The sequence below is a fragment of the Lepisma saccharinum genome, chromosome 11 (assembly GCF_977018435.1).
Source record: "Lepisma saccharinum chromosome 11, izLepSacc3.1, whole genome shotgun sequence".
NCBI classification, from domain to species: domain Eukaryota; kingdom Metazoa; phylum Arthropoda; class Insecta; order Zygentoma; family Lepismatidae; genus Lepisma; species Lepisma saccharinum.
Genome location: NC_139239.1, coordinates 51,924,013 through 51,941,597, shown reverse-complemented (window position 1 = coordinate 51,941,597; position 17,585 = coordinate 51,924,013). Strand labels below are relative to the sequence as shown.

Sequence of the window (17,585 nt, the reverse complement as noted above, 5' to 3'; positions counted from 1 at the left end):
TTTTTCTCACTGTCACCAACCACTCCTGAACTCAAGCTGAGTTATAAAACTGGAGATCCGGACTTTGTTGATTCCTCCTCACTGACGGCCACCGCTTAGAAACGACGCCGTGTTCTTCCTCGTGAAGAGATAAGGAGCTCTTGGGCTCGGACACAGAAATGTCTCCATTATGTCGGTGAAGGCACTGGACTTGTTCCCAACAGGTTGCAACATGTTATTCCACTGCATGGTAGCACCTAGAAGTAATAGCATACTTTTAACATACTGTATTTATCGATTTATGTCGCTGACCGAACTTTTCATATTTTAGTCACACACGAAATTTATGGGAGGAAGGTACTTCTTTTTTGCCCCAAGATAATTTGTGTCAATCATGCCTCGAAAATGTATATGAAGTTGGCTCTCCTGTTTACGCTATTGTTAAGAATATTTAAATGTTTTTTTTTTTCTGAAGAAGGAATGTCTGTATTTTTTCCTCAAAATTTGTTGCATTATTGCATTTTACTTACACGAACTATACCTCAAAATGTAATTACACGTTATATCGGCACTAAGGCGGGCCATGTAAAGACCGGAAGTGGATCTCGGACCAAAACAACCAGTAATGTTTGGAGACCATTGTTCTGATGGTTGTAAAAGCAGATTAGTAATATGTTTTATATGTGACTATCGTTACGGAGCGTTGCTATAATATATATTTCAGTTTGGAAATTAAGTTATATTAAAGTTGTGTGTTATGTTATGTAACACTATAGTGAACATTTATTATAATGGCAAATACATAAGAATGTACCAAGTGTCGGTTCAGGCAATAGTTTCAGGATTATATTGATTTCAGCAAATACTTTAGATACTACTCACAATCATTAAAATTGTAAGGATTCTAAAGGTGTGTGGGAGACTTTTTCTTGTCTAAATGCATCGTCCTCATATTTGTTCAGTGCCAAGTGTTTGTATCAGCAATTCAGCATGGAGGTGAAAAATCGTACACAGCGAAAGCAGAGACGTAATATTTAAAGTTGTTCAAGTTTTTGGAGGGAATTTATAAATATTGTAACACGGTAGCACGAAAGGAAGCGAGAGGAGAAAACAAATAACGAATAACTGTCCACTTTATTTCGCGAGTTTACCTGGGTTTTAGCCGTCTTAGTCGAGCTATATCCCAATTGAGGGCATTTTTCAACCCACCTCGGGAAACTTTCTGCACTCATACCCTACCCCCTCCCCCCAACACACCCACCTCCAACCAACACACACGTTCAATTTCAACACTAGATTTCAAAAGTAGTTAACTGGCATGGCCAAGAAAGTAATATCGTGCAGACTACTCACAAGCAGCGTGCCCCTTCTGGCTCAAGTGGAAGCAGTCCACAGAGAAATTGGAGAGGTCTGTTAGCTTGATTCCGAAGAAGGATCTTCTCTTCGGCGGGGTTAGCCTGGCGGTGAACGGTTGGATGACCACGGCGAAGTCCTCCTTGGTGTCATAGCGGCCACTCTCAACCTAAGAGCAAAATAATAGCACTTTTATGCATAATCTAATCTCAGAATAGGAAATTTTGTCAAGTTTTGATATCACCTTTGCCTTATGGATTTTTAGGCGCAATCAAAATCGACACAGAGTCACTGTAAAGTAATTGTATTTACGTACAAATGTTCAATAATTTCTCATTTATACAAAATCAAATTAACACACACGAACCTCAATTGTTTAGTGGTTAGCGAGAGGTCCAGCTTCGAGCCCTGGGTAAGGATTGAGTGTTGTTTTGTGCTTATATCCCACCATCTACTTCACCACGTCATAATTCATCCCATCGTCACGATTAACCAAACAGGTAGAAAGCGAAGTAAAGTAGCCGAAGCAGAAAGATGGAAATAAAATTAACATATAAATTGCACTTGAAAGAAAATTCAAATAAATTATTAACGAATAGTTTTTGAATTATCGCTAAAAGAGGACAGTATATAAGATCAGTGGATTGAAAGAGTTATGCCGGCGCCATTTTGGTTACAGTGTTCCAGGGGTGCCCACAGAAGGGATTGTGGCGCAGATTGCGCGATCGAAATTTTTTGGGGAGATTTTTTCCTTAATGTATTATAAAATTCAACATATATGTATATATTATTTCCAAAATAAATGTAAAGACGTTTACACCTTAGGTACACCATATTTAATCCATTAGATCAGGAACATGAAGTATTTAGAGGTAGCGATGATGCCCACAGGTGGATTTGTGAACTTACGTTATGTCCAAGCAACTTTTTTTTTTGGGAGGGACGATTTTTTGTGATGGAAATGTGATGTGAAACCGTGCAGCATTTGGTACAAGTTGAATTACGTTATTAACTATCCATTGCTGTTACATAAATAGCAAATTCTAGACTGCCAAAGAAATAGTAACGGGTAATATTATTATTAAGAAAGTGGGGATATCCAACTCTTACACATTGGGTCTTAAATCGACACGTGGATTCTGGTGGGGGATTGAGGATTAAACGTTGGGGAGGGGGTCAATATCCAACTATTGAATATCATTGTTAAATCTTAGATTATCGTGGGAATTTTAGTTAGGGGGCTGAGCATTAAATTTGGGGGGGGGGGGATATCCAACTATTGTGTATTAATATTACGTCTGAGATTGCAGCGGAAAATGTGGTTTGGAGATTATTTTCATTTGGAGGGAGTAATATCTAGGTTGGAGGATTGAATATTAAATTTCAGGCGAGGAGATATGGAGCTCTTAATAAAGTGTAAAATCTTAAGATTGTCAAGGGATTTCTTTAGGGTTCGAACATTATATTTGGGGACTATAGTTAGCGATATGGTATGCACACGTTTCGGCGCCGAACATGGGAAAAGAGAAGCTGGAAAGAGTAAATATCAAGCGATCCTATGAAAGTATTGAAGTCTCATTAAATTAATATTCTTGCAAGATTGCAAAGAAATTTTCTTGCTCGCTTCGTTCTCAGTGTTGCGTTATAAAAATGTCTGTCTGGAATTTTCATGAGACGATTGTGAAGAATTATACTGTAGCTGAATTACAAGACAAACAATATTCTCGATATTTAATAATAATATAATTTCTTATAATATAAAGTTTAGTGTCGGTATACTGCTCTAATTTAAAGCAGGTGAGTCAGTTTGATAATATGGTTCTATTAGCAATATAATTGTATTATTGATTCCCTGTAGGCTATGCTGCAATAGTTGTACTAACTGTGTACTTCATAGTAACGCCTTGCACAATGCACATTACTCGATAAAACAGGAAAATAAATAGTGTCAAAAACTTATTGTTGCAGGGTAATTTTGCTTTAGCAAGTGAAATTTGCACTTAAGATGAAATCCATGTAATTAATGCTATGGATTACTAAAAAAATGTAATTTCCCCAAGCAGAGGGGGTGAGTTCTTTGAAGGAGGCACCTTATTATATTCTCGTCCCGGCCTTGGCAATTTCTAGCTAGGGTTCTGTAATTTTTCGATCTTAAGTTGTATAAGACTTTGTGTTAAATCTTGTTCTCCAACCACAAACACTGTTTAAATACATATTTATATAATTATGACACTTGAGATTGCTAGCTTTCCGTTATTTCGAAAATTTGAACCATTAAAAAATATGGACAGTTTAACAGGCTATTGTATTCAAATGCATCCATTTGTAATGCATCCACAGTCTAGCTGGGGGATGGAAACCTCTGTGTAAGAAGGACGTGCAGATCAAGTATCGTGTTCAATAAAGCTTAAAAAACGTTACTTTCAGTAGACACGCTATCGTAATTAAATACTTCATGTGGATTACCACATGATTTAGGGGGATGCATGACGAGATTTGGGGGGGGGGGGATTGCGCCATTGACCTTGGGGGGGGATGGGCACCCCTGCAGTGTTCCCCAGATATATTAATCTGCTTTCACGAAGATACTTAAACAGGGTTTAAAATCAAATTTGTCCGTAAACATTCTTAATGCTAGAATAACATAGGCTACATGGATGTAGCTGCTTGTCTACTCGGTGGCCTAGTGTGTTGAGTGATGGACTCACAATCTCGCCGTGGGCGGTCCAGGTTCGAGTCGTCGTGTGGGCATAGGTGTTGCTTTGTCAGCGCACCTTCATCAGCTACACCTAATCATCATTTATCCTCATCGTCGACATTATCCAAAATGGCAAAAAGGCGACGTCAAAGGAGAAAAATAAAAATACTGAAGAACAAATTGGAGCATATTTGATAAACGACCTTTCGTATGTTGGTACAGATGGCAGGCAAATTTAAAAGTTCATAATCCTTAAAATATGTACAAAATATTGGATGCATTTGCTTTAAAATTGCATTTTTTACTGCACTTAATATTTTAGTATTTAGAAATTGAAATCGAACCAATATCATGTGCGTATTCCTGCCTGAATAGAGGCTAAGTAGTGAAATCACGCACTGATATATTTTAGAAATATGCGTTCAAAGTAGATAAAAAATCATGTGTAGCTTAAGTCTCAAGTCATATTCTCTCATTACAGCTTTATAGTTGAAATTGCATTAAATGTGAAAATTTGCAATATCCAAATTAATATTACTCAGAGCATGTTAATAAGTTGTAATAATTCAACATGCTCGCTTTCTCCCATAACTTCGCGTGCACTTCCAACAACAAAGACTCAACCAGAAATCGAACTTACACCTCTCGATTACAGGGTATGAACTTAAACACCACCAGGCTATCATGCAAAGCCCAAGATACTTGTGAAAATCTTAAATAATATGTTATAATAGGATGCCTTCACGAACTGCATCGAACGTGTCCAGTCGCTGTTTCCATTGTTGCTATACGTTATAATTTACACATGCATCCTTCAAGCTCAAGGTAATCGAAGACCCTTTATATTCATCCAAAAAATTGCAATAAGCCTTGACTTTAAACCCTTCACTCGGATACCCCATATTCATCTTGGAATTTAAGTGTCGTACACTCTTTTGTTACTCGTAAGTCTTGATTTTCCAACCAGATACTAAAAATAGCAGCTGGAAAGTATTAAATAACTTCCTGGTTATACATTTTGGTGGAGCTTGAAAATTATGTATACATGCAGTGGGTGAAGGCGAAGGTGAGCCACAACTTCAAATAAGAATGTATTTTGCGACCGTTCAGGAACTAAGAAAACTTGCTGGCTACCTCTCTAGCCAAGTTCTCTTTCCCTGACGGAATGAGTTTCGTGTTTCGAGTGGAACTCTTGAATTCTGAAGTGGTTGGTTCTGCTGATGTAACAGAACCTGATGAATCCAAGCTCCATCACTGATGAAGATTGGACAGATAGGGTGTGCCTCCTTCTTGCTGCTGTCAGGAGAAGGGTAAATAAAGGTGTAAAGGTGGAATTGAGAACTAGGGCAAATACTGTTGGTATCTATAACAGAAGAAGAGGCAAATTTCGATATGTCAGCGTCGTGAATGGAGCAAATCGTTGGTGGAATCAAATGTCGGGGTCGCGTGATTGGAATTTAAGCTGCTAGTCGTGTCTTCCTGGATGATATTTCAGATAACTTTGCTAGTATGGACACCAAAGGTTTGTTCACCGGCACCATAATGTAGTATATGTAAGTTCACGCTGGTTTGAATTCTGTTGAATAGGGAGGAGACAAAACAGACATTTTCTGCTACTAAAAACGATGACGAGTCTCTTGTCTCTGTAATTTTTTTGAATGGAACGGTACTCGAAGAAATTTGGTGGGTGTGTGTCCTGACACAGACTCACAGTTCGCGTAATGCAGATACCACAATATTTGGTATGCTATGTCTGGAGGACCTAACATAGATCGGAAAAACCATGAACATGTCACAAAGTGTTACAATCTCTCTGGCGAGAAGCAAATATTATAATCACAAACCTTTCAGTTTTGGAACAAAAGCTATTTATATGTTACAAAAATGAACATCAATGGATTTACCAATTCAATCTCTCGTGCGTGAAACTCCTTCACAACTCTTTTGAGCATCTTGTAGGCACTCTTCGAGTCACGAGTGAAGTAGAGACATCTACACTCAATCAGCGACATCAAGGAGCATACCGGTGGTTTCTCCACGTGCCATCCTACGGTGATATCTGCGGGAACAAGAGAATATTACATTAAACCCTATCGACATTTGACACTCATTAAAATGACTTTAAAATGAATCTAACCAATGGGGTATCAACCAGAACCAGCCGGTCACTTGACTGATTGTTCCCAAACTAAATTTAAAATGTTAATTCTTGCTTTTGGAAGGGGAAGAATAAACTAAGCCACGAAAATGAAAAAAAAATGTCTCTCGTACTTCACAAGAGCTTGAATCTAATACAGGGTCTCTCAAAACTCACAATCTAATTGTGAGATTTTAATGCTATGCTGTCGTAGAGATATGTATATCTAGTGCAAATTTGTGTATTTACAAAATGTTAATTGGTTTGTATTGAATTTTGTGTAACCGTTAAATTTTCCATTTCAGACCTATATCACTGGTGATGAACGTAGAGGAAGTACCGATTTAATAAAGAAAAATCTGTTCAGTGATAAAGCGACCTTATACACACGTGGAAAGGTTAATCGACGTAATTGTCGCATTTAGGCTAATAAGCAACAAATTTTCTTCAATGGGAACGAGAGACACCAGTGTGTTTTAACTCTTTGAGCTCCGTAGAGACAATTACCATCTCTATGTGGAGCACTAATTCTTTGCGACATATACTTTGAAATGAATATATTGTTCATGTCTTAACCTGTTTTTGTAATTCAAATTTTTCTTTAAAATAGATAGTGACTTTTGAGACACTCTGTATATTAATCTGGTGTCATCAAAATTCCCTCCAATATTTTTACATTTTTCACAAAAAAATATTTTTTCCCATTTCACCTTAAATTTTACTTAAAATTTTCCCTGGAGGAAGGGAAATTTCCCTTCAAGTAACAACACTGAGTAATGAAATGTAGAGTCTACCCAGCACTGGCAAGAGATTAACGAATGTCCGAGGAAGGTTATCCTTGAGGTAGTCTAGAGCGCGCTGCAGGTTTCGCTTGTGATCCAATGCAGAGCTGCCATCTTCCGGGTAACAGGGAGAACCACTACAGATGTCGTTCTGGCCCGTCAGGATCGTCAACAGCTGTAAGAAGAACATGTAGTGATTTTATACCTTGAATTTATTGCGATTTCTACTAAATAGTCAACAGCAAAGCGATTTTAAATAACCAGAATGCAATCAAATGAAATGGTATGATCTCGTGAATCGTAAAAAATGTTGGGATTGACATGTCGAAATGTCCGTTTGCCACGCCCCCCTCCCTTGAAAATGAAAGTCAACCAAAAAGTTCATGTTTCACGCATATAACTTCATTTCAGTCACAGTAATACATATGTTAATTATTGCAAAGGCATTACAGGAACATGATAACTTCAAACTGAAGCAATGTTTTTTGAGGGAGCAACACTATTATGGGGTAAAATTTGCCTCGTTTGCCCCTCCTGAAAAAAATACATTTGCTTGCCCCTCCCTGGAAAGTATCTTGCGGACGTCCATGAGCATCCATGCTTCATTCCTTCGGTTTGGAACGTCGCTAAAATCGATCATTTAATATAAAAGCTTAAAATGAACCGAAACACGCCTGCCTTAATTAAATATATTATTATTGTTATTGTTATTATACCTCCAGCTTCATCTTGGCTTTCCGCTAGGTAACTTTTCCGCCTTCACAAGGGAAGGTGCGTTCAATACCCTGTTAAGGTTCAGATCCCACTTTACCAGCCTTGATTAGCCTATCGGTGCATAAAGTGAACTTTAAAAAACTTAAATTCATTAGGTTTCCCAACAAAGATCCTGTAAACCCTTCATCCTTTTCCCATGCTTACCACATTAGCAGCCAGCCTAGACTGCAGTTTTCAGACTAGCGAGGCTGTGGCGTTTGGATTCATAGCCATTATAATCCTCTGTTGGTCTCATGTTGTGTGCTGTACTGTTATGTTTGTCATTGTCCTTTCAACCATCTCATCTTAACACCATTCATCCTCATATTTGCGATTAGCCAAAAGTGACAGAAAAGCGAAGTAAAATAAACTAAATCAATCACATTAGAAGCTCAAATAGGTTCTCTTGATTTTAACATGTTTTTCTTTCAATTGGGGCCCCCGTGGCGGAGTGGACATCGCATTACAACGCCAGGTGTCCCGAGTTCGATTCCCGGCCTGGGCATGGGATGTTTGTGAGTGTCCATTTATCAATTTCATAATATCATCACTCATCCTCATCTTCGCAAATTAGACAAAAGTGGCACAAAAATCGAAGTAAAATAAATCCAATCAATCAATCTTTCAATTGATGCTAAAAGAAGACCGTTAATTGTGCATATAGTTGCAAATATTTACGTCTTGAACCTTCAAATTTACTATACTAACAATATAGTCGCCACATTCATTGTATTTATATTAGATTCCGCTTTTCCATTGGAAAACGTGTTAAAAGTACTAATTTGAGGTGTGTGAAACGTGAATTTTTTTTTGAAACTAACAGCCACAAAACTGTTTACATTATGATAGTGAGTATCATTTCATACATCGTTATCGTATGTACACAGACACGCGTAAAACTTAAAAACATACATACATATAAATTTGTGCACCCATGTGTGTGGAGATTAAGACCCCCCTCCCCCTCCCCCGGTCTTCAATGATTTCGCACCCTGGTGACCGATAAGCATTTGGGAATGCCAACCTTCCAGTCGTTGTTGAAGTCCACCTTGGGGTGTTCCTTCATCAGCTGCACCAGACGCTGTGCCTGCTTCAGTAGGTCCTCGTCGTGGGACTGAGGGACCCCCATCGCGAAGTGCGACTGGTTGCCCCGGAAGTCCGACAGCAGATCCGTCCCTACTGCGAAGCCCACCAAGTTTGGGTTGAACTCCTTCAGGATGTTTGGCAAGGTCAGGAACTCCCTCCACGTCCTGTCGCCTCCTGTGTACAGTAGATAAGAAAATATTCAAATTAGTTGCATTGGGGAGGAGGGGGTCGAACGGATCCGACCCGCACTGGAGATTGGCATCGTTCATTTGAAGTTACAAAAAAAAACAGAAAGCTTGTTGTCTTTATTGTTAATAACTATTCGAACAGAATAATAAAAAATGAATGAAAAATACAGGAACCAGGTTGTATTTCCATATTCTACCATTTAATCCAAGAAATAAATGATTCCATAGTTTTCAAAATTCAAAAAATTATAGTTTCAAACATATATATACCATATATAAATATACATATATCTTGTGACCACTGTGCATTCCATCCATATGCTGTTTATTCCATCCTCTTCCACGCTCCAGAAAACGAATTTCGCTTTTATTGCTTACACAGTTTGTCTGTAGCGCATAGGCGTAAATTGGCGGGGGCAAGGGGAGGGCACTTGCCCCCCCAATTTTCAGTTTATTAAAATTTACAAGTTAGGGGAAGGGTCTGAGGAGCAAAGTAATAAAGAGTAAAATTTGTGATTTCGCATACGTCACAGTTATTTAGCAAATAATCCTGGATGCTGCTTTTACTGGATGGAAAACTTTTCAAACCTTTTCCCCCTAACATAAGCCCCAAGTCTGATTCTGCCCTCTCAAAATTAGGCCCAAGTTTAATTCTGCCCCATCAAAATTAGGCCCAAGTTACGCCCATGTGTAGATTGATTAGAGATTTTGTCGCTTTTCGACATAAAATATAGCCTATGTAACCAGCAACCGTGAATCTGTGATTATTAGTTGCATTAAACAGGATAACAATGTAGTTTTTCTTTTAGGGCTCGAAGCATCGAAACGAGGCTTGAATAAACCAAAGGATATTAAGAATATTGGCCTTGATGTCCTGTACGCGCTGTGAAAAGTTATCTGTGTTACAAGTATTATCAGTGCTGTGGTCCCCAAATTTTCACAGGGTACACGATAAGTTTCGTGAAAGGTTAATGATTGATTGACTTGCTTTATTTTACTTCGCTTTTTGTTCCACTTTTGACTAATTTGCGAAGATGGGGATGAGTGATGATATGATGAAATTTGATGAATGGGCACTCACAAATATCCAATCCCAGGCCAGGATTCGAACCCGGGACCTTTGGCGTCGTAGCGCGATGTGCTAACAACTCCGCCATGGGGCCGGCTCGTGAAACGTTAAGTGGAGACTAAGTTTGTATTATGTTTCCATTAAATACATGAATGATAAAATTCTGATGATGATGATAATGATATACCAAAAATTAGCATAAAAGAGGCATATTATAATAGAGAAGGCATTTTTAAAATATGAAACGCGTAATTTAATGATTGCGTTTGAACGTAAGGGGTACAGTACAACATGTTACTGTATTTTATTTTTTTATATTTCTTTAGTGAACTGTTAGTTTGTATACTGTTAATAACTTTAACAATACTCCTAATAACACTACAAATGAAAAATTTGGAATAAAATTCTGCACTATTTACATTGTGCAATAAAGTATTTTTCTGAAGATGTTTCTACCTCCAAATTACTCCTTTTGATACATCACCACAGTTGTCACAAGAACTCTTTTTTTTTCACAAACTCTAGAATTAGCGTCATTTGCAGTCATACGTTCATATATGAGGCTTAAACTGATCAGCTGAGGGGCTTCTCGACACTAAGTTCCCAATTACGTAAACCAGAAGTATTTGACCGTAATAAGTACGTAGAAGGTAAACGCTAATCAGTAGAGAAGACCACGAGGTATACGGCGTATTCCACCGTATACCCTCGACTACAGCCCTGAGCATCAATGTGATGTTTTTCAATATTAGTCATCAGAACTCTAAAAAATTAACTAAATGCCACTATTGGTACCAATTCCTTGCGTTCTTTATTACAGTCCCCCTTTTTTTAGTATTGATGTTGTCGTCGGTTGGGCGTCTGACGATAGACCAGGGTTTGACTTCCAGGATGGGTGATTTCAGTTCGGAATTTTTCCCGCAATATCCTTGCATGGAGAAGCTTTAGGGTTGACCAGCCTCTAATAAATGGTTACGGAGGTAAAGGCTGATCACATCACCCCCACAAATGGCTGAGGCCTAGAATGTAGGGAGTTCTACTTCCACACCCCTATATGCCTTCACATGTGCAGCATGCAGTGGAAGGGGGGGGGGAGTTTCTTTACTTTCGCTCACATAGGCTAATAAGGACTGAATCTGCAGTTTTTATCAAAGCGTGCAATGGTTTCCATCATGGATTTATTCATTTTTTTCCATTTGGGTAGTGTAAGATGGTTATTAGATGATATCGAAGTATATTTAGTTAACAAATGACTATAAATTGGACTTTTGTAAAAAAAAATGGGGGGATGTTTTGGGTATGTGAATAAATCCAGCGGGGATCGAAGCCAGGGCCTCATGGCTAGAAGGCGACAGCATTACCTCTACGTCGTTCGTGCTGTTAAGACATTATTGTAAGCATTTGTATCCGTTCTGGGTTTATTTCTGATGAAGAGTTATTGTAAAGATGTTCAGACCAGTTTCAGAAATTAATCCCTCCCAACCTCCTTGTAACTACAGAAAGCGACTACCTCTGCTCCACATCGCCTGGCGACAGACAAGTGGGTTATCATGCCGTATCAGAGGGTGACACGTGACCCTTCAAAGAGCATCCACTGCACTTGGTTACAGACTGGCCTAGCAAATCGAGTTGCATAAGTGACTTATGCAATAGAAGATTGAGCTACTGCCACGAGAGGTTTATCGCTTACGTAGTGTTTTTTTCTTTCTCCTTGTGTTAACCTAAAGATAATGAATATCACGCTGTGATTGATCCGTGTTAGATCACCGTGTCGACATGGGTTTAAGGAATTATGAATGTGTTCTTTTGTAATTCGGTATTATTGTTACTATCTGGAATTTTCAATTCTATTCAATGATTTCCTTGTGATATGGTATATTCAGTCTTTGTGACACTGGCCCGGGAACGGTTATGATTGGAGAGAGTACAAAATTCACATTAATAAATTCTCTCTCTCTCTCTCTCTCTCTCTCTCTCTCTCTCTCACACACACACACACACACACAGACTCCCCCCCCCACACACACAAGCATATAAACAACGTAGTATTTGAAAAAGGATGAAAGGGAATCTTCCCTCTTGTTATTAAGCTTTAGCACTGGAACGGAGAAAACTACAAACGTAAACACACACACAGTGCACTACTTTTCTGGCGATACGCAAATGTGCGGAATATTTTTATAGATGAGGTTAAAACTAATACTTTATTTTAGCGAAAGAAATGTGTGTAACTACATGGATGTACGATAATTTATGAGCACAACATAATATTTTGATTGATTTGCTTTATTTTGCTTCACTTATTTGTAACAGTTTTAGCTAAATTACGAAGATGAGGATGAGTTTGATGATGAAATTGATGAATGGACACTCACAAACTTCCATGCCCAAGCCGGGATTCGAACAATAATAATGACAAGCCAACTAGGAGAGTACCGGAACCTTTCATCCCAAAAAACTCAATATGCTGACCAAGGCAGAAATTTGTTTTATTATAAAACATAAACTAAACATAACGTTTCAACCTTCTGGCAAGGTCTTCTGCCTTGGTCAGCATATTGAGTTTTTTATATCAGGGAAACAAGGCGGCTTAATGGTGTTATAATTGGACGTTAAGTGTAAAGTATGTCCGGGCGTCACCACTGTGGGGAGGTGGGGGCCTCAATTACACCCTGAAGTAGTCATAGTCTACTCTCCTTAGCGTGACCAACTCTCCCGTATTTTTAAGGATTCTTCCGGAGAAAGAAGAGTGAGAAAGAGATAATGAGAAATAAATTGAGAGATAGGAAAATATAGGGGAACGAAAGAAGAAATGTAGAAAAAAGAAAAGTAGATAAAACAGAGGTAAGAAGGGAAAAAAGAGGTAATGAAAATGATGGAGTAGAGAACAGAACAGGAAAGTGTAAAACAGAAAACAGAGACACTGCCACAGGAACGTTTATCATTTTAAGGGACTTACAACGTTCAACCTTCACACTCACACACACACATGTATAATCATGGGACATTATATTCTACACCAGGACACATAGCTTTCAATTTTAAAAATGAAATTTACTTAGCCTTGTACTGCCCCTCCCCCCTAAAATATTTACAAGATAATATTGATTTTTGGAAGAAAAAAAATATGGCTACTTTAAAATATAGTTGTTAAGAGATATTCAAAATATGTACAATTCGGGAGCAGATAAGCTCTAGGCTTGATTCCATCGTCTTACACTCATTTCAAACAGTTTTTATTTCATTATAAAGTGTTCCGAGATCAGGTGACGTAACTAGTACCAAAGATTTCACACCGAAGCGTTAAGCAACACGGGTTCATTCAGTTTAAAGCGTAACATTTACAGCGCATATGCTCGAACAACAGACCGAGGTGACACGGTGCACGGTACACGTGCAGCTTGTCGTGTCGCTTCGGTTCGGAAAGTTCCATTTATTTCTAATGCTTGGTTTCCAAGCGACACAAGTTTTGTCGCCTATCGCGTGGCATGTCCCTTGAGTCAACGTGCCAATTAACAGCAACGTTTCACATCGTAGCGGCATAACACCCCGCACAAAGACAAAGTCTACGTTTGATTGGTGAAATTCTAAAGCGACACATGTTGCATGTCACTTGTCCCTTCGGTGTGAAATATCCCTTAGAGAAAGGCCCGGTCAGAGCGACACCTTCATCTTGTCGTGTCGCTTCTGCAGGAAAGATTGCACTTATTCCTCATTGGTAGGGAGGCAAATTTACGGTAAATAAAAACAGAGGAGAGCGGTAAATAAAATGTTAGATCAGGGATATATACCAGCGGTGAAAAAAAAATTGGCACACACTTTTTCATTATGAGAGGAAACAACATACAAAAGAGCTATAAATTGATAAACTACTTCATTTTTATATACTGTACACATACTATACTACATACTATACACAAGTACTTAGCTGTCCAACCAAAAAGGAAACATTTCACAAAATTACTTTAATTCTATATTGCATATCTCAAGTGATTTATTCATTGTATGTATTTAAAGGATATCCTTGCTGTCCAACAATAAAATAAACATACAAAATAGCTATAAATTGATAAACTAGTTCATTTTTATATACTGTACACATACACAAGTACTTAGCTGACCAACCAAAAAGAAAACATCAACACAAAATTACTTCATTTCTAAATTGCATATCTCAAGTGATTTATTTATTCATTGTATGTATTTAAAGGATATCCTTGCTGTCTAACAAACTGCATATACACAAACACATGTTGAAAATCACATGATGATACACAAAATTCATTCATGACTGAACACAAATGACACCATTGTTTCCCTTGATGTGCGGGAACAGACTAATCTTATCGCTGCTACAGCTAGCAAGTTCAATGAAACTGGAAGTTGAGTAGACATTCGGGGGAAGAAAGGAATGCAGCTTAACAGGAAGCGAAGTTTTCGAACTGAGATTATGTGCATGGGAAATCCTAATTTGCAGCGTCTTCCTGATGTGATCGAAGATAAAACGTTCTTCAGCTGCAAGTGGCAGGAAACTTTACGCAAATTTATCGTTACAAATCGACAGTTTGCGCGCACAACCTCGATTGCCGGTTTTTGAGTGTTTTCTACTTAATTTGATGATATTTCACAGGTTATTTCGCGAAAAAGCGTTCATTTCGTGAAAAAGCACACTTTTCGCATTACTTCGCGAATAAAACTCATGCATATTTCATCATTGGGAGTGTAGCTAAGTGCAGAATGTTCAAAATTGCATTTTTTTCCTTCTCATTTCGCGATTTCGCGCATCGCGAAAATTCAATGTCCCTACTCATTGGATTCCAAGTAACACGTATCGGTTGTCGCGTGTCGCTTGAGGCTGAAAGCTCCCTAAAGAATAGAAACCAAGCACTTTTATTTGTGATCTACTTGTGAAAGTGATGAACGGTGTCGGTGAAAGAAAAAAGAGAAAGTTTCCTCTCCATTACATCTCTTTTCTTTTCGTTTTTACTCGCTTGTTGTTGCTCATTGTCGCCTAGTTTCACGCTGCAATTTTACTACGCAATAAAACTTTGAATTGGTGCACTATTTAAACACATTTGAAGCTACGCTTATGTACTCTCATATAACCGAGACACCACCTGGCCCAAGAAAACAATTACATAACCTTCCCTCCATATAATCGAAAATATCGTTAACATAATATTCAACAGATGATAATTATAACACATTTTCAAATCTCACGTTGTGATGCAATTTCCTTTCGGACAAAGAGAAAGGAGATGTCATTATTACGTTGACATAAATTATGTAAAGGTAGTACCTCATTAAAGGTCCCTTGCGTTATAAGCTGAAACACGAGTTTCTGACCTGGTTCATACATCTTACACTTTGTCGATCTAACGGATTTTCCTCTTTGGTTATTCTGCTGAAATACCAAAAAAAAATGGTCAAGATATCCCTAGTGCATTACACTGTGTCTAAAGACTGTACACCGCGCTACGACGCCAGAGATCCTGGGTTCTAATCCCGGCATGGTCATGGGTCTTCTTTGTGAGTGTCCCTTCATTAATTTCATCATATCATCACTCATCCTCATTTTTGCGATTAGGCAATAGGAGCAGAAAAGCGAATGTCCTCATCCGTGTCCGTGCGGTCAAAGGCGCTGTGCTTTGGGTTCCGACTGCGGGACGACATGGGTTCGACTCCGGCTGGGTTCAGTCTCTGGGTTCTCGGCCTGTGTGTAGGACCGGTCGCAACCCACCATCGTGAGGAAATTGGGGAGCTACGAGTGAGTAGCGTAGCCCGGTCTGGGATATCTCCTACAACGGCAGAGGGTTCAACGTGCTGACGCCCCGTCACCTCATTACCGATTGAAGATCTCCACACCTCTTATTGTGGGAGGGAGACTGGGAGTCGGGAGATAGGCCAAGGCCCTTCCAGGGCTGTAGAGCGACGGGTTATTATTATTATTAGCAGAAAAACGAGGTAAACTAAAGAAATCAATAAATCAACCAATCAATCAACCGTGAAGGCTATAGCCAGGGCTGGATTAAGGTGGGTGCTATTGATGCTGCAGCATTAGGCCCATTCCTGAAATAGGCCCAGATGAAAAGAGACGAGAATTTTCCGAAAGCTGAACAGTTTTCTTTTGCTATAACATAAACCTACAGCTCTACAGCACCATGGCGGGCCTTGGCTTACCTACCGACTGCTGGTCTCCCTCCCACACTGTTCCGCCGTCACCTGTTATAGCGTGGAGGTCTCAGACCAGTGTCTTTTGCTATACTAACCTGAAAATAAATCAGAATTAAATTTGGAGCCCCAATTTCGGACGCCTAGACACAGCGTTACTTATTATACAGTTACTATTATTCTTCGCGCTGTGACGTAACCATAACGTCGTTGTGTTTATTGTTCACTGAAGATTTCAAGTTAATGCTTTCAATTTTACGTTAAACAGTTTACATAGTAATTTAGCTGCGTTTTTTGCAATATCTTGGCGATTGTTGCCACTTTATTATTGTTCGGTAAGTGCGACGTAGTAAATTTTTCACCTTGAAAGTTAATTGTACAGAAAAAATCGACGGTATGCAGCATCAGGCCCAATTTCGTCTTAATCCGGCCCTGGCTATAGGAGGTGTAGGGTAGAGCTTCACACATTCTTGGTTTCGAGCAAAGTGGAGGTGATTTGACCAGCATCACGTTATAGTCAGCTTTACTCCCTTAGAGTTACCCTCAGGTAGGGTTGAGTTAAGTCCGCTTTAGACGCAAGCATTTTCCTTAACATGTGTGCCATGACCAAAATGCTATCGTTTAAAGTGAAAAATATTATGGCATCTATTTCATGAAATTTCTCAAGGATATAATCGACTCTATTTCTGTACCATATATCGAAGCATAAGCAATCAGAAGCGATCTCTAGATCACGAGTGTAGATGTAATGGCGGCCGCGTGAGATGTAAACAATGTATCACTTTACATTTTTAAAACAGGATAACTATTCAACCGAGCGGAATAACGTTTCCTATTGAATGGTTTTAGGTACAAATCAATGGCGCTGCTTAAATACATGCTTTATAGCGTTTACTGTACACGCATGGAAGAATGTTTTAGTTATTTCAATTGTAAACACCCTACACTCAGCATAGATGGTGTAACTGGACGTGTCTTTCGTGCTGTATATGTTATACATTGCAATCGCAAAAGCTAGCCGAAAAGTTACACGAAATGCTTCCATGTAAAGCAATATCTGATCTCTGGAATCGAACCCGTGGCTTTGAGACACCCTACTAACTTGACCACCGCAGTTTTATTTTTATTTTCGACTATAAATAAAAATTTCTGTTTCTTTCTAATCTAAAACAAACGATGCAAGCTTCCAGGGGGTGGTCTCCCCCAATCCTGCCAACGCCAATGCTAACAAGACTAACTAGGAACATGATAAATTGGTAATTTTCCGTCTCGCCTAATGGCTTATGAGCTTAAGATACTCTAATGTCACAGGTGTCCGCCATTTTAGACGAAACGGTAATTCGCGTTTGGCCTAATTCAAATTAAAGGG

At 38.9% G+C, this 17,585-nt stretch overlaps 1 protein-coding gene across 2 annotated transcripts in view; it reads right to left on the bottom strand.

Annotated features, from left to right (window-relative positions):
• Positions 1–17,585, bottom strand: part of LOC145995243 (phospholipase B1, membrane-associated-like) — a 29,080-nt gene continuing 11,495 nt past the window's right edge. For both annotated transcript variants that reach the window (XM_083131812.1, XM_083131811.1), the window contains exons 4-8: positions 8,727–8,962; positions 6,962–7,124; positions 5,935–6,089; positions 1,333–1,501; positions 1–236 (exon numbers count right to left, since the gene is read on the bottom strand). In XM_083131812.1, coding sequence (XP_082987938.1) covers positions 79–236; positions 1,333–1,501; positions 5,935–6,089; positions 6,962–7,124; positions 8,727–8,962 — 881 coding nt within the window. In that variant the 3' untranslated portion in view covers positions 1–78. The remainder of the gene's footprint in view (positions 237–1,332; positions 1,502–5,934; positions 6,090–6,961; positions 7,125–8,726; positions 8,963–17,585) is intronic.